General features: G+C 41.8%; 1 protein-coding gene across 1 annotated transcript; it reads left to right on the top strand.

Annotated features, from left to right (window-relative positions):
* Positions 1-1243: 1243 nt before the first annotated feature.
* Positions 1244-20436, top strand: SENP2 (SUMO specific peptidase 2). Its single transcript, XM_056849527.1, has 17 exons — positions 1244-1365; positions 4027-4082; positions 4688-4797; positions 5568-5643; positions 6713-6794; positions 9244-9400; positions 12318-12421; positions 13051-13133; positions 14074-14119; positions 14506-14566; positions 15342-15506; positions 15806-15937; positions 16087-16290; positions 16388-16467; positions 17932-18016; positions 19466-19561; positions 20298-20436. The coding sequence occupies exons 1-17, from the start codon at positions 1256-1258 to the stop codon at positions 20358-20360; spliced, it is 1710 nt and encodes a 569-aa protein (XP_056705505.1). The 5' UTR covers positions 1244-1255; the 3' UTR covers positions 20361-20436.
* Positions 20437-23275: the final 2839 nt, after the last annotated feature.

The following is a 23275-nucleotide window of genomic DNA, read 5'->3' as shown; positions in this document are numbered from 1 at the left end:
CCCCCCACAAAAAATCATAGCATGAACTTCCAGTAAAAATCCAAACCTGCTATTGGGCATAGTTCTCTGGAAACTATGGGCGCAAACGCACGGGCGCTTGAGCCTCCTTTCTTCCCTGTTCCAGCCAGGATTCAGCCAGGTGGCTGAATCCTGGCTGGAACAGGGAAGAACGTTCGTGCGTTCGATCCAAGAACGTTCGTGCGTTCGATCCTGGCTGAAACAGGGAAGAACGTTCGTGCGTTCGATCCTGGCTGGATCCTGGCTGGAACAGGGAAGCAAGGAGGCTCAAGCGACCGTGCGTTTGCGCCCTAGGAGAGTTGCTGCTCTGTTCCTATGCTCTAATAGTTCGCCTATTAGCTAGAGTGGGAAACCGGTTCAGTCTCAGATCCAAAGTGCCAATAAGGCGTGCGATGGGTCTTCTGTATGCCCCCCCCCCGCACGTATCCCGCTTTCGTGTGACCTCACGGTGTTCTACATGTACAACAGAACCAGGGCGGTAAACTCCGGGACCACTAAAACAAATTCTAAATCCACGCCTGCATTGGCACATTTAGAAAACGTTTCTCTAAGTTAAAAAAAAAAATTAATACAGATGGAAAATTAGCACAGCAGAGATTGGGTTGTACTAAAGCAGTTCTTGCCGAGCTTATTGTTTTTGTTTTTTTTCCTTCCAGGAAGTTTTTTAGAAAGCCAGCTTGGTGTAATGGTCCAAGAGCGGCGGACTCTAATATTCCCCACCCCTCCATATGAAGCCTGCTGGGTGACCTTGGGCCAGTCATTAACAGCCTTGCTCGGGTGTTGCAAACTCGGGTCTGGCATCCATTGGGCAGATGAATACGCATCTGATGAAGTCAGGTTTGACTCAAGAAAAAAACTGCGCTGGAATAAACTGTGTTAGTCTTTAAAGCGCCACGGAAGTCCTGCTTTTCCAAGCGCCACGGAAGTCCTCCTTTATTTCGATCCAGGGATGATCGTTGTTCTGGATCAGTGTGCGGTACTTGTCGAACAACATCCAGGACTCCCGGTGGTCCTTCCATTTGCTCTAGTATTAAACCGTACCCCCATAGCCCGCGTCATTCTAAATTGCAGAGAGCCGCTTCTCACGGCAAAGCTAGAAGTTTACTGTGCGCATGCGCCACAGGGACGTCATCCGGGACGAAGGCGAAACCCGTTCGGAAATCCACTTCCGTTGTTGATCACGCGCCTGACGCAGGAAAGTGAGGTAGTTCCGGCCCGGCTGTTGTGGCTGAAGCCTATGTTCAAATGGCTCCCCGAGGGGCTGCGCTCGTGGTTGTTTCCATCTTCCTCTTGCCGCCGGGAAGTGGAGCCTGCGCTCCCTCGGCCGCGGAAAAGACGATATCCCAGGTCAGGATACGGGAAGGCTCAGGTAGTGGGAGCTCAGGTAGTGGGGAGCTCAGGTAGTGGGAAGGGGCCTTCTGCTTTGAGCCTCTTGCGTAGGCCTGCAGCTAGGGTTGCCAAACTCCAGGTGGGGCCTGGAAAGCTTCTGGAATTACGGCTGATCACCAGGTTGGAAAGGTTCGATCGTCTACAGAAGATGGCAGCTTTGGACGGTGGGCTGTGTGGCATTCTGCCCCACTGAGGTCCCTCTGTAAACCCCGCCCACTCCAGGCCTCATCCTCAGATCTCCAGGAATTTCCCAGCCTGGAGTTGGCAACACTACCTGCAGCGGACGTCTTCTGGGTCTCTTTCGCGCCGGGCGTGGCATGCCCCCTTTCCCTACTAGTCAGAGCACAGAAATCGCAAATTCAGTCACCTGTCATGAGCTTTCTTTGTTTCAATTCACAGAATAAAGAGAGGTGTGACTTAGGGCAGTTTCCCCCTTCTACTACTGCTGCCCACATCTTGCCCCATTAAATTGCCAAGGATCTCCCAAGTCGCAGGATGGCTTTATGGTTAGGATACAGGGCTGTAGTTAGGGAAAATGGTAAAGATCCTTTCCATGACTTCCACTCAGTTCACAGTGCTTAGGATCTTATGATTGTATATTACTGCAGGAGTTATACAGGCTTCAGTTGTATTTGCATCAATGCATAAGTAGTACCTGTGTGTGTGTAAAATGCCGTCAAGTAACAGCTGACTTATGGTGACCCCGTAAGAGATGAACAAAGGTGGTTTGCTATTACCTGCCTCTACGTCATGCCCCCGGTATTCCTTGGAGGTCTCCCATCCAAATAGAATCAAGGCTGAGAGTGTGTGACTTGCCCAAGGTCACCCAGCAAGTTTCCATGGCAGAGTGGGGATTTGAACTTGGTTTCCCCAGTCTGACACCTTAACCACTACGCAAGGCTGGCTCTGTAGAGAGCCATAAAGTAGTACCTGTGTGTGTGTGTGTTGAAAGTGCTGTCAAGTCACAACTGACTTATTGTGACCCCTTGTTGTGACCCCTTATGGGGTTTCAAGGCAAGTGACTAACAGGTGGTTTGCCATTGCCTGCCTCTGCATAGCAACCCTGGTATTCCTTGGTGGTCTCCCATCCAAATACTAACCAGGGCTGACCCTGCTTAGCTTCTGAGAACTGACGAGATCAGGCTATACCATACTGCTTTCCCTCCCAAAGTAGTACCTAGGGATGGAAAATTCGTACAAATCTGAAGCTATGCCGGGCGGGGGGGGACTCCCCTCCTCTTTTTGGGAAAAATTGAGATATATGCAATACTTACTTTCCTGTCAGTCTTAAACACTATTTAGCTGCTTTAACATCTTATAATGCATTACTTATAGCTGACTTAGCATATAAAATTAACTTAGTATATTTATAGAATTTAAAAGTCTTTGTTTTCCATAAGCAAAATTGTAGACACATCCAATACTAAAGTGAGACAGAGCTGCAGACTAATGCACCCAAACCTATATTTCACCCATTCCAAAAGTGTGTGACTATAAATGGATTCCCCACACGTTGCCCCAAATTCGGAGCTTTTCCATTGAAAAAAAGAGAGTTAAAACGTTATAAAAATTTTTTTGGGGGGGGTGCCATTACATCAATAGTAATACAGAAATATGTGCAAGAGGATGTTCCTTTTCTTTCATGGGGATCAGGTTCAGTGAAAATGATATCAAGGCTTCTTTCCACTATACTTGCCCATAACTATGAATACCAAGTTTTCTGCAAGAAGTTACCACTATAGAAATTTGATTTTTAGAAGAGTTGTCAGAGTGGTCAAAGTTGCTTTATTTGATCAGTGTCATGGGATACTCAAGACAGCATGGCTATGCTGTTCAAGGATAGGAAAGATTTGGAGATATTATATAATAGTGTATCATATGATTATGGCTAAATGCTGTGGAAAGATAGGACATTTTGGAGGACTTTCACTCACAGGGTAGCCATGAGTCAGAGGCGACTTGACAGCACTTAACATACACAAATGCTGTGGGCATGCAGTAGCTAAGTTCTCTGCAATTAACAAATGAAAATTTGACTTTTCTTTCAGCTTTGTTACATACCCCACTCAACAGGCCTCCAGACAAATTAGAAAAAGGGGTATGAAAAGGACAGGGCCCAGTGCTACGTACGTATAAGCTAGGTTTATTTATGTATTAAATTTGTGCCCTGCTTTCCCATTAAGAAAACTTAAAATGAATAATCAGGGAGTCATAAAATATTAAAATATACAAGCTTTAAAATAGTAAAACATACAGTTCACAACTGTTCAAACAAATTTTTTCAACAATATAGACTGTTTACTGTGCATAAATATAATAATGTGGAAGTTAAGTGTTGGATTATCTGGAGTGCTCTTGCTTTAGCATGTAGAGATATCCAGCTGATAGCCTGGGCTATCCAGGTCAGGGATCCTTATTTGTATGTGGTGCTGTGATGAGGGAACTTTCTAGTGTGCATATGCATGAGAACCACTTATTTGATGGTCAACCATAAAATGTTGTTTTCAGTGGCTCTTGAGGAAAGGTAAATCAAATTTGGGAAGACAGGGAGTGTCCATCTCCTTATAATCTGTTGAAAGCATTGATTCTTAAAAGTATTTAAATATTTTCTATCCGCAGTACTCAATTAAACAAAGAAGACCCTGACCAGGAGCAAACAAAACGGCAAAAACTTGGTAATGCTTGTTCAGCCACTTCTCATGTGATTTGTTTGGCTTTGGATGTATGTCTTGAAATGAAGATTTATTTCTGAGAACTTGATTCAATACAGACTATGCCAGTAGATCTTTGAACACATGTCCCCATTCCCTCCCTTAGAGATTTCACATCTATCTCAAGAAGTGGCTATAACTTATTTGTGTGTTAGTATGCTACTAATGGTGGGCTGCAATTTACTGTAAATCAAAATCAAATTATGCAACTATGGAAAGCCATTTTCTGCATGTTCAACATGTAAATTATTCAAATATTATTTAAAAACAAATCGGTACAGGAGAAAGAGAGGCATTGTTTTAGCTGGTTCTGTCAATATAGGAACCATTGTGTCTTGTTATGAGCAGAATTACTTTGTTGATACTTTGGCAGGGTGGGGTAAAATCATGAATCCATGTGAATGTTGTGCAGAAATAATGTGCAGAAAAAAGATATAGTTGCAGTCTTGTACCATGTGAGATTTAGTAAGTAGGTTTTATTTTAATTGGAATGCCAGAGTTTGTAGATGGAAGGAATTTCATTTTAATATATTTAAGGAATTTCAATGTAATATATTTAACTTTCCTAGGGATTTTCTGTGCGTTTACACAAGGGATTGTCAATTTATTTAAGCTACCATCCCAGCTGACTGCTGCGGTTTTTCTGACTGGGGATCAGCATGCGGAAACTACAGACGAGGTTTGTAAGGATTTTGAAAAAAGAGAGCTAGTACATTCAGGCCAAATTAACTTAGTAAGATCTTTGTTGTATTTTTTGTGAAATGGCAGTATAATGAATTGAAACCCTTTTTACTATTTAGCTGTAAGAGATGATAATTTTATGAACTTCTTAGCTGACCAAAATCCCATCTCATGAAGTGGGCTCAGTCACTTAAGCCTCAGAGATTTGACACCCGAATCAATGTCAAGTATATCTCCAAGGGCAGACAGTGGAGAACCCACCCACACTTAATGGCCCGCTGTAGGGAAATTTCTCTCAGTCCGATGCCTCTACTGTAAACTGCCAGGGAGACATTTGTAGTTTCTGCTCTTGTCTCCTAGCTCTGCATGAAGACCCAGTGTAAAACATACACAATCCTGGGGAGAATAGTTCATTGATCTGAACCTTTGGGGGGCACATTTGTCTAACTTCCCACTTTCTGTCTGGTCAAAGATGAACCCTCTCATGGAACCCATAAAATAAATGGGCATTTGCCTGCTTTTAGCTATGAATCTTGAAATGATTGGGCGGCCTCACTAGGGAAACATTCGGTTTTGGCGAGTAATCCTTATGGCTTGTGCTGGCAGCCCTAAGTTTCATGCCATGGTTGTCAGAATAATAAAATAGTAGAATAATAATTTGGGTATGTTTTGTGTTCTAAACAGTAACACTGGGTGTGGGGACAGTATGGGTGTTGTACATTTGAAGTGACTAGAATAATGCTTATATAGACACATATTTTCTTTAAGTTTTTTCTAAATGCTTCTGGTACTTTGGATGCTGAGCTACTGGAACCTACCTCTGGGATGCAAACGTTTGAACTGGGTAAGTTGAATACATACTGTAATTCTATATGAGATCTGTTTGTTCTAACCAACTGTTCATGCAGAATTATACATCTCACATTAATTAAGGCAATGAAATAAAATGTTTAAAGCACTAGATTATGTACTTCCATCTTCTCATAGTGTCTGCATATTCTCTTCATAGGTGGTTTTTGTAATTATAATTCTGCTTCGTATGAAGTACTTGTGCTTATGTGATGTTTAATATTATGAGATGAATTACAGGAGTGTTAGATTTAGGCTGTGTCTACATTCAGACATCACAAGTCTCTGTTTGTCTGTGATGAGAATGAGCCAGAGAGTCCTCTGTGCCTCATGTGCTACCTTCCGTCACATGCCATTGAAATATTTTTCCAAACTGGGAAGTATTCAGAGTGCAGTTTATTGTGATGTCTGAATCAGGTGAAATGATTAACCATATGGCTTGCTTATTTATTTATTTGAAATTTTCATATACCCACCTTTCTCTCAGGCATTTCAAGACTCAATGTGTGTGGTAACAATGTAAAATCAATATAAACAGTTTAATTAAATTGACATTAAAAACAATGCATTAAAAACCAAAACGTGCCCAACCAATAGTCCAAGCACAGGCTACCCCCAAAACTCTCCAGAACAGCTTTATTTTGCCACCTCTCTGGAAGGCTAGCAGGTAGGAGCCACATTGCTTTTTCTGGGAGGTTCTTCCAGAGCCTTGTAGAAAAGCTGTAAGATTCTGGAGTTTTCCTTCCAAACCAGTTACTGGCTGGGAGAACTCCAGCCTGCTGCTTTTGTACAGCAGGTTTCTGACCTCTTTTGTCTGTGGGTGGGCTCCAAAGGAGAGTTTTTTTCCTTCCTCTTGTGGCCAGCTAGAGCCCTCCTCCTGATAAGCAGATTTGCTTATAGGTGGACTCACCGGCTTGCCACTTAAAACAGCAGGTTGGTGCTTCTAGGAACAAGCTCAGAGGGCTCCAGTGGTGTTTTCACAATGGAAGGAAATTTGATAATCCTCTGGGAGCAGCCCAACAACAGAATTGTTAGTGATGCAGCCTGTTACCTTTTTCCATCAGATAAAAAAGCTGTTTATGGTACCAGTGGGCATCCAAATGAAGAGATGGCTCCTAATGGTAGCAGAGTTATGCCCTCTTTAAGGTAAAAAGTCTTACATTTAACTTTTTTTTCATCGCTTTAAAATTCAAATTCACTGGTGGATTAAAACTTTTCAAGCATGTATTACCAAATACTCCTCTTGTAGTAGTTTTCAGTTAGTTCTTATATGAACTGCTGATTATTGTTGACTGCAGTGCTATAGACAGATATCCCACAATTTGTTCCACAGTTCATTTGGGGAGGGACAGTGGCTCAATGGTAGAGCATCTGCTTGGCTTGCAGAAGGTCCCAGATTCAATGCCCAGCGTCTCCAGTTTAAAAAGATCAGATAATAGATGATGTGAAAGACCTCTGCCTCAGACCCCGGAGAGCCATTGCCAGTCTGAGTAGACAGTACTGACTGTGATGGACTAATGGTTTGATTTAGAAAAAGTTAACTTCATATACATATTGCAACTTTAAACTCTGTTAAATCAGTCATGTGAATAAATTTAGTGGGAATGGTTGAGGACTAAGGAACAAGTCTGATAAGAGTGCTAGATGCAAAGAGTCTGGGAATATAACAGGATCGTACATGCTGAAATGGGGATTTAGTTCCAGGAGTTGAGGGGAAAATTTAATGAGCATACTTACAACAAAGTTTTATTAGCCACTGTTTTTGTTTTCTGGTACATCTAGCACAGCAATAACTTGCAGGGAGCTCTTTCTGGACAGGCAGCCTAAATATCTTGCAAAGAACTTGCCTGTTACTCTTTACACAGTTTGGTATCAGTTTAACATAGGTAAGATTATTGGAATTCAGAAGAGCCAAAGAAGCAGAAATCCAGGCTGTCTGAAGGAGGCTAGTAGAAGCACATAGTTAGCAATTCTTAATGGAGGCTGCATCTCCTACCACCTTAAAAAAGTGGCACTTAATCTATAGTGACCTAATAACGAAAAATGGAAAAAAATTAAGTCACTTCAAGAGTAACAGAAAACAGGCAAAAATGTCTCGTGGCTTATACATCACCAATTAGTTGATAGATTGAAGGAAGATTGCTTAGCAGGAGGAAATCTGAGAAACTTAACAGATTTTGAATCCATGATAACCAAATCTAGAGACCATCTACTATCTAGTATATACCAACTTCTTTTGACATATGACACCGAAACAGAACAAGTAAAAATCTGTATGGTCAAATGGATGCAGAATTTTGGAGAGATGGTTTCGATGAAGCAGTGGGAATTGCTTTGGACAACTGAGATAAAATTTACCGTACCTCTTCACAAAATATAAGGGAGAACTGGTACAAGATGTTCTACAGATGGTACCTTTCACCTAAGGACCTTAACGGGATGTACAAAATGGACCAAGTAAAATGCTGGAAATGTTCAGACTCAGAGGGACCTTTTTTCACCAATGGTGGATGTGTACAAAAAGTAAAAAATATTGGCGAATGATTCATCAACAATTACAGAAAATGCTTTGGGTAAACTTTGAATTAGAACCCAAATATATGTTGTTGGGGATGACCCCCCTCAATTGAACTCTATCTACAAAGAGCTTTATCAGTATACAAACTCTGCCGCCAGAATTGAATATGCCAAATACTGGAAATCCAACATAATTGCTGCTATCAAAGAATGGAACAATAAACTTTCCAATTTTCATTGATGGCTAAACTATCGCAACTGGTTAATATGAAATTAATAGATGAATTTGTGTTGAGATGGCAACCTTTTTTGACTATTATTTAGGTGGAAAATAGACTATTTAACAGGGTTGAACATAATATAAAAGAAATTACAGAGGTATACAAGATACATTTCTATGTTTAAGATATGCAATAGATGATACAGTATTAGATTTTTACAAGTTTAGTCGATGTGGAGGCTTAGTGGATGAAATACACCTTTTAAAGAATCTTGCGATTGTGTAATGTTTTGAATGATACAATATTTGGAAACTTCCTCTTTTTATTCCTTAAACTCAATTTTTTGTGGAAGCTCGGAAGGTCATGTATTTTTATTTTTTTCCCTTCCCCCCTTTTCTTTTCTGTATTCCCTTTAAACAAAATTATTTATATATATGTGGCACTTGGGAAATAAGAGTTAACATTAAGACATTGGCTGATGACCCTCAGGCCCAGGGTTCTCATTGAATGTATTCCTGAGATCTCTGTGTCACATGCATTTTATCATAAACAATTTGTCTTGTCTGGAGTGCTGTTTTATTTCGCAAAGTTTTCTTGTGGTTTGGGGGGCACTCAATGATGACGGTGGTGTATTTGGTGGGTGTTGATGCTTAATCCATTAAGAACTACTGATATGTGGCCTGCTGCATATTTATAGTGTTTCCATAGATCTTGGCATTTAAACTTATGTGAAGAAGACTACGCTGTAGTCTGCCTAGGAATACTCAGATTTGTACATTTCCCAGAACACAAATGGGCAGCTATTAGTGGTACTTTTAATTCTGTAATTCTTTTTTTGTTTGTTTGTTTCTTGCCAGGAATGACTGTGGTACCAGAAGGAATGGCAAGACAAATAATAATACTTTTTCAGAGGACTTGCTACCCTGGGGAACTGCAATTCACCGACATTTGTCAGATGCTCCTCCTATGAGTACAGGAAGACTTTTAAAGAAGCCTCACTACACAGTGGAAGAGGTAAGTCCAATTAAACGTAGTTCTTGTATTCTGAGATACTTTTAATCAGTGTGTAGTCTTTTATTATTCATTTACTTTATAACTTGCCTGTCTTCTATGATGAAACTCAAGGCGATTTGCATAGGGTTCCCTGGTGGTCTCCCATCCAGACACTGAACATACTCAGTCGTGTTGCTGTGTTGGGTGTCTTAAAATGATCTCCTGCGACCAGTTTGAATACCTCCCATAGAACATTTAAGATGTACCTGAATCTCTGCTACTGGCTGGAGTAATTGACTTCTGACAAAATTAGTGGCATGATTCCTTAAAGAATGGGCTGTGTAACTCTCCATTTCTTCAGCTTTAAAACTCCGAACGTATACATGTTACATATCCTGTATCACAGTTCTGTTCTAGTTTTCAGTGACGATGAGTAGAAGTCCTGTAGTCTGAACTGTCGTGTGCAGTGGGGGAGTGGGGGATGCACCAGTTCTGGTGATTCCTTCTTTTCATTACAGCCTCCCACACTGCATCTGTCCCATGCCATTCCTAAGCCGCCGCCCCCAGCTCTCTGTAGTGGTTTTTCAAGGGGCCATTGGAAGGGCGGGATCAGCAAGGATCCATTCTACAATCCGCTGCTACACATGCGTTTGTTTAGACTTGAGTCATTCACTTGAGCAACAGACTTAGTCCAGTAATTGAAAATGTAGCTTCCTAGCATAGAGAAGATTTAATATCTGTTTATAAAATGTCCTATTAATTTTTTTTAAAAAAATTATGTACTGAAATGATGCCACCCCCCAGCTCCCAGTATTTCGGTTAAAAAAAAATCCACTTTGCTTGATGAATGCTCAAGGGTTACACTCAAACTGCTCTTACAGGTAGTGTGGTCCAAAGAAAGCCCCTCCTCCCCCGCACCTCTTCTAAATTGCAAGCCGCAAAGTTTGGTGGAGGAGCCATTCCTATAGTAATGAGAGTAGCCCTAGAAGACCGAAGGAGCTCCAGGATTGGTAGGCTGAGAGCATGTAGTCAGTGGGGACTTTGGAGCCTCAAAAGTTACCAGGATGTTCTAGTGCAGATGTGTCACACATACAGCCTGTTGGCTGGATTCAGCCCCTTGAGAACTCTTATCTGGTCTGCAAGCTGAGGCAGCCCCCCACCCCCAGTCCTGTTCTGTGCTGGCAAAGCATGGCCCCACCCAACCATGTGATATTTATATCATTATCTGACCCTCATAACAAATGAGTTCAACACCCCTGTTCTAGTGTTTCCCTTCTCTCCCTGATGAATGTACTGGGAAAGTGGTTTGTGGGGCTTTTGGGAAGAATTAGCTCTCCATTGGATGGCATGAGGGATGGTATAGGACAGTGATGGCGAACCTTTTAGAGACCGAGTGCCCAAACTGCAACCCAAAACCAACTTATTTATCAACAATACGGCAATTTAACCTGAATACTGAGGTTTTAGTTTAGAAAAAACAACTCATACATTCACATATTTTGCGTTAAAAGAAAAACACAATAACAGAGCTTTCAATGATACAAACAACTTTTTATTGAAAGGTAAAAGTTTGCATTTGGCATGCATCTCTCCAGGACTCGTCCTCTGCTAAGCCACCGGACATTATTGTACATAAGTAAACAATTATACTGTGCCTGAACCTCCTCAAGAAGTGCTTGAAACTGTCGACAATTCAGAGCACGAGCCATGATGTAATTCACCATTTTTGTGACATCTTTGAGGACATCGTCAATTTTTTTTAACAATTAATGTGATTTTTGCTGTTGTGTGCATGCTGATAATTTGTCTACCCTTGGCTCATACTTTGTAAGTTTGAGAGCAACACTTGCAGCACTCAGGTCATCTGTTAGCCTGTTTCTGGTATCAGATTTGATATAATTCAACGCTGAAAACAGCTGCTCACAAGCATAAGATGATCCAAACAAAGTAAGGAAAGCAATCCCAAGTGCTTTCATCGACTTAAAATTATTTGGCAGAGAATTCCACACTTTAAGGATTTCATTTTCAGAACTAACTGTGCTGTCCTTTGGCATCCCTTCTATCTTCTCAAGTGTTTCACGCAGGTCATAGAATTTATTTTTCCAGATAGAGCTTTCTTGAAATTCTATTAGCTCCATTTCCAGATTTTCTAAATCTAACCAGTGTAGGCAGGAAAGATCAAGTTCTTCAAATTTGGCTTTATCTGGAGAAGTAAGAAAACACAGGGTTGTCTCCATCTTACGGAACTGTAAAAATCTGTTACTAAAATTCACCTTTGCAGCTGCTACAATGCTAGAAAATTCCTTGTAGATTTCCTGATGGCTTGTAGGATTGTCTGCAAATGTTGTAGAACTTTCTAAATGCTTTTTTAGACGGGCGGGGCCCCAGACAAACTGAAGACGGGCAGGCTCCGCAGCTCAGCTGAAAGGGGGGGGGCGTGGCAAGGTGCTTGGCCACAGCCTCCCCCATCCAAACTGAAGATGGGCGGGCCCCCAACAAACAGCTGAGCTGCCCCACAGCTCAGCTGAGAGGGGGGCGTGGCAAGGTGCTCAGCCACAGCCTCCCTGTCCAAACTGAAGACGGGCAGGGCACCCCGACAAACAACTGAGCTGCGGCTGCAGCTCAGCTGAGAGAGAGGGAGGGGCTTGCCCTGGATGCAAGGAGAGGGAGGGCGCCAGCGCAGGCTCGGGGAGCATGGGCTTGGGGAGAAGGAGCACCGCCCTCAGGGCCCTCACCACGGCAACACGGCACAGCCCTAGGCAGACGCGACGGGTCTGCGCGTGCCCACAGAGAGGGCTTGGCATGCCGGCTGCGGCACGCGTGCCATAGGTTTGCCAACACGGGTATAGGAGTATACTTATCAGTTCAGGCATGCATTGAAGATACATGTCATCACCCTTTTTATGGTAACTTTGTTGCATTAATCTTCCCTCTGTAGGGAGTTCAAAGAGATGAGAGAGAAAAATACAGACAGCTCCTTGAACAAGAAAAAGAAAAGAGCCCTAAAAATTACTCCAGTCCCACAGTAGCAAAGCACTCAAAGTAAGTCACTTCTGTGCTATGTAAAGCTTAGCAATTTAAGGCAGCAATTAAAACCAATAAGGGTTCTCTTTAAAGAGAGAGCATGGGAAAGGGTTCTTGCATTTCCTTTTGAAATGAAGCTTGGTACTTAGTGGGACCAAACTGGCTAAGATGAACTTACCTTTGTGGTATTGTGATTTTTAGAAACCTGATCTTAATTCATGCAACAACAATGTTTTTAATGTTAAAGAACTAATGAGTGTATCATTGCAGAATCAATATGTGAGAGGTTGCGTTGATCGGTTGAGACTCCACAACTAGGAATTTGGTGTTTGGAGTCTGCAATCATCCGCTGTAGTAAGCAAGTGGGGGAAAAGAACAGTCAGCACCTACATAGGCTTGCTTTAAATAGCCAGCAACTTCCCCAGTCTCTTTGCAGTTGGGGTTGCAAACTCCTATGTAGCTGTATGACCCTCCCTTCAAAATTCTGTTGGTTTTATGGAACTATATTGATATATTGTTGTCTTTAATATCAAATATGGTGGTGTATTGTGTTCAATAAAAATGTTACTGTGTAGCTCAAACTTGGGTTTTTTCTAAATTAGGGAAAAATTAACTCTCCATGTTTATTTTGAATGTGCCAAATCAAGTGTCCAAGGATGTGCAAGCGGGTTGTTAATGTCTGGTTGCTGTGTGGAAGTAGATCTCCCTCCAGCAGTGACACCAAGGAATGGCAAGTATTAACTGTACTTACCATTTAAGCAAGTGTTCATAGCAGTGAGATAAGTGGAGACCTCTAAAGTCCTATTGCTTTAGATGTTATGGGAAAGACAAGGGTACCCATGGAAGTTCATACGTCCCCACAGTGAGAAGCACATCTATAGATAGATGGTAAATATGTGCTTAAGGACCCTTGTCAGACTTGGTTCTAGGAGCATCTGCCATGTTTCCAGATGCATCACACCTCCCCTTTGTTATGCTTATTTGTGGAGGAAGAGGAACTTCCATTTTTCTGTAAAGTGAAACAACTCTAAAAAGAAGGGGCTTCCAAGTGATACATATTGTTGACATGGAAACTGTCTGGAATTGATTAATGGTAGTAAAAATAGCAATTGCCAGTAACTGGAAAAATAAGATTACCCAAGGAATGTTTTCTTCCAGCAGAAGGGGTTAAGGGGGTTGTGTGCATGATTTTTGCCAATTTTCCTCCCTTCCACTGCAGACTACCTCATTGGCCCTAGCTCTTCCTTTTCCTGGGACAGCATTTAAGGGGGCATGGTAGATTGACCTGGGTGGGGGTGGGGAATAATAACAGGTGACTTTGGATATAATCCATAGAAACTGGGGTATGAAACCGGTGGCAAAATATACCAGCATTCATCTTTGAGAAGGAAGCCAAAGAGAGTTTATTAGAAATGGGATTTTATTTGTAGCCCTTTAAAAAAGAATAATTTACAGATGGAATGGGTTTGATAGAGCCTTCATCTTGCTTTGTAGTTTGCCCTGCAAATGTTATGATGATCCTATTGTAGGTTGTTCTGAACTTTATGGATAGGTGGAATATAATTTATTGAATATAATAAAGAGAGCACTTATTCTTTGCTGAAGATGTAATTTATTGCGGTCATAGTAAGACAGTAATTTTACTGTGTTCCTGCACATCTTTTTCAAAGGTATCAGAAGCTTTGATTCCGTGTGCTCTACAGGAGATGTAAGCAGGTAAGTGTGAAATTTTGGTGTGGTTGACAGTGTTGGGTTTTTGAGTAGGGATCTTAACTGTTTGCTGAGCAACTTTTTTTGTCCTGAAAAATTTCCAGCAATACCACTGTAATTCTTCAGTGTGTAACTTTGTTGTGCCTTGGGTTGTGTTTGGGGTGGAGTGATGTTTTGGGTGTTTTCTGGTTAGCTGCACGGAGGGGTGGATGTGCTGCTATGTCATCCTCCCCAGAAAGTGCTGTTGCTGTTAAGTATGTTGTTAGCGTTGATTTAGAAAGAATAAAATGCCAGTGAACTTTCTTCTTGTGGGGCAAAAAGTGCTTTCCCTCACTACCTTCCTGACATGCTTGCCTCTCACCATGAATTATTTTCACATTTATTTCTTCCAGCCCTGCAATGGTAGCCAAAAGATCTTCAGAGCTTGAAAAGCTTGTAGCGTGGAGAAAAGAGGTGAGCCCTGGAGAAACACATGCCCTGTTATGAACCTTTTCTACTTACCTGTATAAATGTATTTTTTTAATTTCATTTATACCCCACTTTTTTCGCAATGGAGATCCAACGTAGATTTTCTGTTTTATCCTCACAACAACCCTGAGAGGTTAGATTAGGCTGAATGTGTGTGACTGGCATCAGATCACCCAGCCAGCTTCCATGGCAGAGTGGAAATTTGAACCTGGATCTCCCAGTTCCTAGCCCAACACCCTAACCACTACACCACGCTGGTTCTCAGCATTTGCGGATTATTACCTTTATACGCTGCTTTTCAACCAAAATTGGATACTGAAATGATTTGGTTTGGTATATAGTCCATCACAAAGGTACAATATAAAATATCAGAGCCAGAGGTATGTTAAAACAAAAGGAGGAGGTTGCACCTTCTAAATCTTGTCTCTAGTTCTGCTTTGTACATTTTTGGGTGATGATTGCACCTACTCACACCCTGCTTTTTGGTTGTGTTTACCTCTGCCCGTAGTGTTTAAAAATGTTTCATATTTTTCTATGAGCCTTCCCCCTTGCTGTGCTGATACTATTGTGTGTTGTTGTTGTTGTTGTTGTTGTTGTTTTTTGATGGACATGGGGGTCATTCATGACTATTAGATAAGTAGATGGTACTGAGATTCTAACTTTAGAGTAGCTTGAATGCTGCCTTCCTGTGAAAAAGCCAGTCACAGGAGGATCTCCAGGTTTCAAGATGCATTTTATGGTGATTTTTTTCTTTTAACAGCATGCAAAGCATTCCTCTGCGAATGACCTGTCAGAGGAAGTGTTGCTTAGGTTAAACCTGCATCATGAAGGCTCTTCATGTACAAGGAGCTCTCAAGTTGACCTAGAAGAACAGAAGCATCTGAGTTGGGACAAGACTACACAGTGCCTTCCTACCCTTACAGAGGTACCATTTTTCTGGTAGGGTTGCTTCAGGTCACATATTGATATCTGGTATTTGGAACGATCCTTTTCTGTCATCTGTACTGTGATCCTTTTACTTTATCACAGTCTGAACAGAAAGCTGCTTTTTAAAACAAACTGCCATGTTCAGTATGCAACATTTTGTGAGCTTTAGCTTGTTTATAGTCTAAAGGTTTGAGCAATGTAAAGAACTCATTCTTTTCCCTCCCTTCTGCTCCTTTAATTCTCTCTGTTTGTTTGTTTTTTGCTCATGGAGCTCATTGTATAAATTTGTTGTTTCAGGATATGGAGAAAGTGATAGAAAATGTGCTGAGCCATGGTCCAGAGGATGAGATTTTGAGTAGTGCCTTCAAACTGAAGATCACACGTGGAGATATTTGGACACTAAGAAATCAGCACTGGCTTAATGATGTGGTAATACAGAAGTTGGGTTCTTTAGAGATTCGGTATAAATTCTTGAATCCCACAATTTAGCCCGTTACAACTGTGACATCCCCCCTCTCTCAAGAGATAGACATCACAGCGCTGTTCTTTCCCCCCCCCCCCTCCCGTTGTGTTAATAGATCATTAACTTCTACATGAATCTTCTGGTGGACCGAAATAAAAGGCCAGGACTTCCAGTCCTTTTTGCTTTTAGTACTTTCTTCTATCCCAAGCTATGTTCTGAGGGCTATAATGCGGTCAGAAAATGGACCAAAGTAGTAGACTTGTTCCAGCATGATATGATCTTGGTACCCATTCATATCAAGATACACTGGGGATTAGTGGTGAGTCCATTTCAGCTTTCTGTAGTAATTTCTTTTAGACGAGGGGAAGTGGCATAGACTGTGATTTTTTTCATTAACAGCCTTCTTTTAATAACAGGTTGTAGACATGAGGAGAAAGACGATAAAATATTTTGACTCAATGGGACACAATGGATATAGGATCTGTAAGAGACTGCTGTAAGTAGGTGCTTGCTAACAGTACATTACAGGAGAGGTATATTTCCCCCTATTCTCTCTTCTAGGTGGTTTATTCTTATTTCTGAATAAAACTTCTAATTAAAGGTGCAGGGTTATCATCTTAAATACCCACAATTTACCAGACGAGCCACTGATTGACATGGCCTTGCTGCTACTCCAACTCTGAAACTGCTAATTATCAGTTGGTTTACAGCAGGGGTGTCAAGCTGGTGGCCCGCAGGCCAGATCCGGCCCCCGGAGGGCTGTTCCCCAGCCCGCAAGCCAAGGCAGCCAGCCCCCACACCCCCTCCCTTTATGGAGAGCAGCGTCCCCACTCTCCAGCCCTGCTGCCCTCCCCCATTCCGGGCTGAGCAGGGCTGCTCTGGCCTCACTCGCCCAGCCACCTTGCCCATCCTTTCCTCGCCCTCTCTGCCTCTCCTCCCCTATCACTGCAATCACTGCGCCCCATCCCTGTCTCCCCCCCCAGCGATCGCCCCATCCCTCCCTCCCCCCCCACCTTGCCGCTCCTGCCTCCCTCCACCTTGCCGGGCGCAGCAATTGTTGCGCCCTATCTGCCTCCCCCCCAGGCAATCGCCCCGTCCCTGCCTCCCTCCCCGTACCTTGCCAGGCGCCGTCTGGAGACTCGGTCGGGAGGTCAGCTTTACCGCCATGGAAGTCAACAGGTAGACCTGGCCTCTGGGGAGGTCCTTCTCCGGAGGTCAGGCCTACCCATTGGTTTCTATGGGCCACCGGAGATCAGGTCTACCAAGCAGTTGGGTAGGTGGTAGACATGGCCTCTGGAGGGGGACATCCCCCCCCCCACAGGGGCCAGGTCTACCTGTTGGCTTTCATGGTGGTAGACCTGGCCTCGCAATGGGGCCTCTTCCCCCCGCCTCTGTGGGGGGAAAACCTGTCCCCATCTGGAGGCCAGGTCTACCATACCCACCCACTTGGTAGACCTGGCCTCTGGAGGCCCATAGAAACCAATGGGTAGACCTGGCCTCCAGCTTTATGGTATTAATTAATTAATTAATTACATATGGTCAGCCCAACCAAAAAAAATTTATGTTATATCCGGCCCTCCTCACAAATCAGTCCGACACCCCTGGTATACAGCTTTGCTACTGTATAGAGACTATACAAAGCTATTGTGAAAATCATTACTTTTTAGTATCTTTCAGAACGTTTGACTCTCTATTCAGTTAGTGAGTCTCCATAGGGGGTAATACATTAATCTAATGAATGCTGTATGCTGATTTGCAGAAATGTGGTTGTGTAAAATGGCTATTGATTGCATAAAGCATGATCATTGTGGGATGTGTGACTTTGACTCTGTGGGATGTGTGACTCTGTTGTAATTTTGAATGGTATCTTTTCCACTGAAAAACACTTGTCTAACTTTATGTAGTGATACACTCTATGTTTAAAATAATCTCTACAGCTGTGTTTTATTTTATTGAACAGACAATATCTACAGGAGGAAAGCAAAGCCAAGAGAAACCTAGACATTAATGTTTCGTCATGGACACTTTACAGTATGAAACCACATGTATGTGAGCATCTTTTGAATTGTACAGATTGTATTCCTCGTCACATGGGTTGTAAACTGTAAACTTCTGAAGCTCTGAATGTAGGATTTGTTGAAGGCTTTCTATTGTATCTCATAAATGAACTCACAACAACACAAATCTTTTCAGCCTAGAAATATGTTTCTGTTTGAAGTGAAATACTAATGGTACTTTGAATGAGATCAGTATGGTGACAAAGGGGTCTTGAGGTTTGAAGTGGTGTAGATTTCACAGAATGTCTTCTTGGGTCATTTATGCATGGTCGCTTTAACCTCCTTTCTTCCGTTTCAGCCAGGATCAGATTTTTCAGTATGCATGCTATCTAATTCCTTGGAAACTCAACACTGTTTCGACGCAAAATGAACCCGGCTTCCCCCATTCTTCTTCTGGCCCGAATTAAACCGTTGATCCTGGCTCATTCCGGAGCCACAGAGCATGCATACTGCATTAGGGGGAAACACAGAAGAATGGATTCTCTCACAACCAATCACGAAACAGTGTGTAAAGAGGCGGGATTCAAGTGCTTCCTGCTACCTCAGAGCTCTTTCTGAGCAAAAGAGGTTTTTTAAAAACGAGGCTTGGATTTCTCCCCCGTTTTTTGTTCTAAAAATGCTTTTTAAGATTGCTGTTTTTTGTTTTTTTGTTCTTAAAATGCTTTTTTATGCGGCAGTTGGGTTTGGGGGGAAGGAAATCTTCTCTCATGGTAAGCCAATTAAAGGTAAAGGTCCCCTGTGCAAGCACCGGGTCATTCCTGACCCATGGGGTGACATCACATCCCAACGTTTCCTAGGCAGACTTTGTTTATGGGGTGGTTTGCCAGTGCCTTCCCCAGTCATTTTCCCTTTACCCCCAGCAAGCTGGGTACTCATTTCACCTACCTCGGAAGGATGGAAGGATGAGTCAACCTTGAGCCGGCTACCTGAAACCGACTTCCGTCGGGATCGAACTCAGGTCGTGAGCAGAGCTTTTGACTGCAGTACTGCAGCTTACCACTCTGCGCCACAGGGCTCCTAAGCCAATTACAGAGCAGCATTTAAAGGGGTGGGACTTTATTTGAGCTTGGGAGACTGCTTTTCTGTATTCATGGTTCGATTAGCACACAGTTTCGTCCCTGATCATTCAAGCCATTGCAGTTTCCCCCAACCCGGGTTCCTTTAATGTGCAATGAACCCAGGTCCAAGCAGGGAGATCCAGCCCATGCATAAAAGACCTTGGAATGTTCCAGATCTTGAACTCTGAACCCTAATATTTCTGTAAAGCGAGCATGTTAGTATAGGAAGGATGTGACAGATCCTTTTCTTCTTGTGGTTTGGATGCCAATTATAAGCTTGGCAGTTTAGAGCCTCTGTAAATTCAGTAAACCTGCATTTTAAGCAAAGTAAAAAGAAACTAATAGATATCTTTTTATCTACCACCCCCTTTCCATTTAGGAAATTCCTCAGCAGTTGAATGGCAGTGACTGTGGAATATTTGCTTGTAAATATGCAGACTTTATTTCCAGGGATAAACCCATTACATTTACTCAGGTGAGTGATGTAAAACACTGTAGGAAAACCTGTTCCTTTCTTCCTGCTCACTGGATTACCGCATTATGTATTCCCAGCGATGTATTAAGAGTTTGAAAATGTTATAAAAATACTGTTCGCACTTTCTATGGGGGTTACCGCACTTGTATTCCCAGCGATGTATTAAGAGTTTGAAAACATTATAAAAAATACTGTTCACACTTTGTTTGGCGCCTTTAGCTGTGAAGACATCTTCCAACCATTTACATGCCGTGGTATCCAAAAACCCTTTTAAAGCGATGCTTTTTACAACATTTTCAAACTCTTTATACATCGCTGGGAATACATCATGCTGTAACCCTATCAGTCTAGCTTGAGACAGGACTTTATTCGAGGTTAATGCCATGGTGGGTCTTCTTTGTGACCTATATCTCTGCCATATTTCAATAGGAATATTCTCACATTTGTTACTTGGCAGGTAATGTGAAAAATGACAGTCAAAGGCGTCTGGCTGCACAAGGGTGCCCCTGGGGTTTGTGTTCCTTTACTGGGGAATGTTTCAGAAATTCAAGCCTGTGCCACATTACCTGCAGAATAGGTTATTGCAAAGGAATTTTTCATGGGGAATAGGGAGAAGAGCAAATTAATTTTGCCCTAAACACTTCCATAGTTGCAGGATGTTTGAGCATTGACTTCTGCATAGACTGATGTTTGCCTTAATGAATACATTGAGTAATTCAGTATTTTTTTCTTGCAGCATCACATGCCTTATTTCCGCAGAAGAATGGTGTGGGAGATACTTCATCAGCAGCTGCTGTGATACCAGGCCTCTGATGGAGGTGCACTTGCATAGTGCCCTTGATGGCAGAAGAAGTTCTGTGTTTAGCTGCTAATTCCTGGACCTGTCTCTGAAAACAAAGACACTGGTCTGGCCTCTGCTTCAGAGATAGGTGATACTCTGAAGGCTTAGTTGAAAAGCAAGTTCTTCATCTGAGCTGAAACTCCCTCCAAAGGAAATAAAGCAATGGATTAAGAATTGAATTTAACAGGATTATGGTACCAGTTTAGTGAGAGACTGGCGGCTAAGAATAGTGCTTTGACATTCACTGTTTAGTGGCTTTTGAATTACCTAGCATAAAGAAGATGACAATATACATATTTTCCTCTTCACAAGGACTACACACTACTGTGTCAAGCTACTGGTTCTTCTCATGGTCCCCTGAACCGTTCTTTGGAGAATTGGAAACTTGCTGTAGTCCTGTGTGCTAAACCCCTTCTCCATTTACATGTTACTGAGACATTCAAATTTACAAACTGACTAGTGTTTGCCATAGTTAACATTAATGTTAGCACTAAACCATGATTTGCCCAATTTGGGTACCATGACAACTTATGATTAGAAGCATCCAGAAACAGATAACGGAACTGATATGCAAGAGGGGGAAGAAAGGAGTGTACAAGCCCATAGCATGTTTCCAGTCCGCCAAATGAAGTGCTTTTCTGTCATTGGAAGGCAAAAGACTTGTTAGTTTGTTTTAAAACTTAGATTGATAGTAATTTTGAAACAGTTGAAACTTTTTGATTTGTAACAAATCCATAGAAGCATCCCTAAATGAGGGTCAGTCTATTTAAAAATCTATATATTGTATGAGTCTATTTATTTGTATTCCTGTATTTAAATACAAATGTGTTAAAAGGGTCTTTCATAAACTGAAAATGAAAATAAACTTATCTAGTAAAGTGGCTTCAGTTCATATGAATTTGAAAAACCTAGGGGGGTGGTATGAGGCTGCAAACAGGAATAAAATTGATCATTGACAGGGCAACAGACAACTGAATACTGATGACTTGTCCTGAGTGACAGGAGGTTGGGAAAACAAAGAGAATTATACTGTTGGCAGTTGAAAGAATGAGAGTTAGAAACTGACAGAAGCTGGCAATCAGAATGGGAGGAACACAGTTGTGTAGGATCAAGAAGGATCCTGTGTATGGGAAATGAATTGAGTGTCCTTCCCTAAGGGAAATAGCAGCAAAGAAAAGGGGGTATCCCTTACTGGTTTTAAGAAATAAAACTGGGAAACTGTGTTGTTCCTGACTCCACCAACAATAGAAATATTGTTTCAAAGCTTATGTCTATTCAATTAAGCAGTGTCTGCCAAGTGTTCTCTATCTCATTCTGTCTCAAAAGTATCAACACATCAGCTACATTAATAAATCAGCTACATCCTGAATACAAAATATCTATTGTTTATAAATATCTCGTTTCTTCATTCCTGTTGTGTTGCCCACCAAGTTCATTTTCTAACCTCCTTGACAACCTGACTACCATTTCTCCAAGAGAAAAATAAAACCGTTTTGAATTTTTATTTTATTAAGCCTCTTTTGTGCCATATTCTGACTTATATAAATAAAGAGCATTGGGGTGGATTCCTCATCAAAAATGTGGGACAGGAAAATAACAGGAGGCAATTCATAAGTCTCTGGAGTGATAGTAGTGGTTGGTGAGGAAAAAATACATAAAACAAAAGGAGATCCATCATAGCAACATTAAAATAATCTCTCAAATATATTAAGTGACCTGATGTAATTAGGAGGGTGAGGGATAGTGATCCCAGTACCTTGAGGCTTCACCCATATATCCAATTCTCAATGTGATCCCATCTGTGAATACTTAAATCTGGACATAAGCACTATAGATAGACTAGATCTTTCTACAAGCCTGAGAAAAGCCTCAGGTTTGTGCTGCAAATGGTGTTTGGAAGCTAAATTTGCTCACAGGTTCCCAGTCCATGTATATAATTGGCATACAATAATTTAGACACAAGTAAGAAATCACACTTTCAATATGAGTCTAGATTCCCTCATGTATCCTGCAAACTACAGTGGGCAAATGCAGCTGGATGCACATTACCAACTGATGCACTTAAGAGAGAACAGACATAATGGGGGTATGATTTGAAGCAGATAATTCTGCAAAACAGAACTTAAAGCATCACTTCAGGCACAGTAGACGTGGCTTTTATTGCTTCTCGAATCAGCTTAGAGTGGAGTGAATGCCATTTATTAAGGGGGCTGAAGATAAAAGGTTTGAAGATAAAAGGTGGTGTTTCTTGCTGGATTTTGTTATGTAAAGTTAATCAAATTTTATAACCTTGATTAACATTTTAAAATATTTAGCTCAAGATGGTTATACATTTCTTCAGTAATCTTCACCATACCTCTGTAGAATAGGTCAGTCCTGTCTCTTAATTGCTGCAATGTAAATTTAATTTTTTTTGTTCTATTAAAGTAATAGCGTGTGTTCATGTCTTGGTCATGAGTCAAACAAGGATTCAGCTGCTGGTTTAGTTTTAGCCGCTGAATAAGATATCCTTGGCGGGTTTGTAATAATGCATGTAAAGCTTTAAGTACTGCTTGTTTGAGAACTGCATGGCAAGGATGCTACTCACAAGCCTACAGCTACACAGGCCTTCCTCTGGCCACTGCTCATGAGGGCATTTTCTGTTGCTTGAGAATAAACATCAGCAGCTTTTTGAGAGTACAAAGCTAGCTTGCCTTGAATGCCATCATAGAAGACCTCAAGTTGTACCTATACCGTTTTGCCTAGTGTTAGTTGGCAGATTATCTTGTAGCACACTGGCTATGTGTTTTATCTGTTAAGCCTGTAAGAGGTTAGCCTCTTTGTTATTTTTGCATATGTTAACCCTCTATACAGAGATGCCCATGAGCACTCAC

This window comes from Euleptes europaea, chromosome 5 (assembly GCF_029931775.1).
Source record: "Euleptes europaea isolate rEulEur1 chromosome 5, rEulEur1.hap1, whole genome shotgun sequence".
Classification (NCBI taxonomy): Eukaryota; Metazoa; Chordata; class Lepidosauria; order Squamata; family Sphaerodactylidae; genus Euleptes; species Euleptes europaea.
This window is presented reverse-complemented; position numbering and strand designations above follow the sequence as displayed.